The 2,500-nt window shown below is 29.6% G+C and overlaps 1 protein-coding gene across 1 annotated transcript in view; it reads right to left on the bottom strand.

Annotated features, from left to right (window-relative positions):
- The window catches only part of Phum_PHUM214970 (uncharacterized protein), a gene marked incomplete at both ends in the record, with an annotated part of 7,474 nt that overhangs the window by 1,209 nt on the left and 3,765 nt on the right, over nt 1-2,500 (bottom strand). Inside the window, 6 exons of the mRNA XM_002425632.1 lie at nt 271-414; nt 504-778; nt 859-1,195; nt 1,268-1,454; nt 1,531-1,801; nt 2,168-2,426. Coding sequence (XP_002425677.1) covers nt 271-414; nt 504-778; nt 859-1,195; nt 1,268-1,454; nt 1,531-1,801; nt 2,168-2,426 — 1,473 coding nt within the window. The remainder of the gene's footprint in view (nt 1-270; nt 415-503; nt 779-858; nt 1,196-1,267; nt 1,455-1,530; nt 1,802-2,167; nt 2,427-2,500) is intronic.

Here is a 2,500-nt window from a genome sequence, read left to right as displayed (position 1 = left end):
ATATGGAGGAAGATAGAGAAGAACGAATTCGAAAATTTTAAGCTATTTGAAATATGAGAATTAATTATATTTCATATTCATATTGAATTAATATCACGTAAAATATTTAAGATGGAAAACGTGGAATTCACGTTATTGAATTAAATTTTCAAGGAGGGGGGGTTAAACAACCTTAAAAGTGGTTAGAAATCTGTATTAAACCCTTACGGAAAATTCATATTGTATTTATAAGTAAAAATAAAAAAATTTTTCTTTTTTTTTTTAACTTACGTGGACCACCACCACCGGAGGATTCTGTAAATTACTGTTGAGTATATCAGATACTCTTGTTCTTTCCGACTTGACATCCACATCTTCGTATTCACCGACATCGCTATTTTCCAAAACTTCTTTAAGGTTAGGCGAATCATTAGACTGAAACAAAAAAAAAAAAAAATTTTAGAAAAATAATTTCATTTTCTTTCGGGAATAATTTCAGAGAAAAATTATTAATAAAAACTTACGGTAAGAAATTGAAAAGCTTCGCTAATTTTACCACCCGATTTTTTCACATCCACGATCCTCAACATTAAAAACCAAAATGGTATGTGTAATAGCGAGCTAAATATCATAATTATAATTTCGTCCGTTAAATAATCACTAAATACTAAATAATTGCAAGCCGGATTCATTGAACACATTATGTAAACTCTATCGACGAAATAAATAACAGCGTATGGAACGTAGAGGGTATTGACCAATGAGAAAAAAGTGTGTAAACCAATAACTGCTCTTCCACCTGAAAAGAAAACAAATTGTGAGACATTTGAAAAAAAAAAAAAAAAAATTATTCAGTTTTGATCATCGTGATTTACTTACCTATACGAAACATGTCCAATATGATAACGAGTGAAAAAGGTATTATACCGCTAAAAGTAACAATATTTGGCAAAATGCTTAAAGCTGTATCAGCTTTATCAAATATGTACGATAAACAAGTGCAGCATAAAATACTCGATGGGCAGTAAAGTATGATCAATATTCCGAGCATCATAAATGCAGGAGGTTCACGTAAAGAAGGTAAATCGAATATTAATATCAAAAGTATTAATGAAAAGCAAATGAAAAGCATGAGAACTCCCAAAACTATGACATAAGTTAGAAAATATTGACTGAAACTTAAACCGTTGACGCGTAATTGATTTCTTGCTTTGATCTGAAACCGAATACAAATGGTTCGTCTTTCATTTCTTCTCCACAAATTACTTTAAAACGTTAAATTTTTTACCTCTCGATCGTACACCATATCCACGGCTAAACTAACAGGTACCAAAACGAAAGTCATTCCAATGAAAAGAGCAGACGTGAAAGTTCCAAAATGTAAACCTTCCGGTTGTGATGTTTGCTGAAAAGGATGAGTTTTCATAACGATCGGAGGATCGAACATTCCGCTGCTTTTACCGTGTACAAAAAATCTAATGCAAAAATTAATTAATTTTAAATTATTTATTTGACGAAATTCATTTTTTTTTAATTTTTACAACAAATAACCTGTATAGAGCGTTGTTTAATAAATTCATCAAAATCGGAAGAGAATGTTGCATCGTGTCATTATAAATAGCTGTTATGTTAAAAAAAGGAGGTTCGAAAACATTTATATTGAGAGCAGCCATGTGAGGTTTGACTTCTAGGAGGAGCGAATAATTTCCATTGTATTTTTCAATGTCATCAAAACCAGACATGAGGAGCATTTTGTAAAACTGATCGAGATTTGTATCGGAACCGTTGTAAACAGCCAAATTAGTTTCTTTCAAATAAGTTTCTACAGGAAACAGGAAAAAAAAAAAAAATTGACGTTAAAAAATCATTTTAAAAAATTTCAAAAAATTAATTAATTTTAAAAGGAATTGCCTGAATCAAGTTGAAGTGAAGTTTGTTGAGATCCTATTTCTTGTATTGAATTCATGTACAATCCTAAAGCAGCAAAAGCGAGAGGTAAAATAATCATTATGTATAATTTTTGAACGTCTCTAAACATCCTTAATACTCTCAGTCTTAATAATGCAACTAATGTTTGAAAAAAATTCGGTTTGGTTACAAAATTCTTATAACCTAAAAGAACAAAAAATGTTACATTACAAAAAGAAATATTAATTTGAATTTTTTTTTTTTTTTTTTTTAAATTTACCACCGAATCCTTGAACGCCCGTCAACGGTGCATTTTCGTTCGCATGCAAAATATTATTTTCCAAATTTTCATTTTGTGGTTTGGTAATACCATCAACATTATTGCTTATCCCTCCGATTTCATTTTGAAGACTTTGGTAACTCGTACTTTTACTTTGTAAACTTAACGATCTGCTTAACGCTCTGTTTCTAACCATTTTTTTACTAAGATTATCCATAACGCAATCCGTTTCTTCGTCTCTTTCAAGATGAAGAAATACCTAAAATTTATATAATACAATTAATAGAATTTTTTTAATAATTAAAACAAAAAAATTTAAACACGTGTAATACT

The sequence above is a fragment of the Pediculus humanus genome, genomic scaffold (assembly GCF_000006295.1).
Source record: "Pediculus humanus corporis 1103172107561 genomic scaffold, whole genome shotgun sequence".
Taxonomy (NCBI): Eukaryota; Metazoa; Arthropoda; class Insecta; order Psocodea; family Pediculidae; genus Pediculus; species Pediculus humanus.
This window is presented reverse-complemented; position numbering and strand designations above follow the sequence as displayed.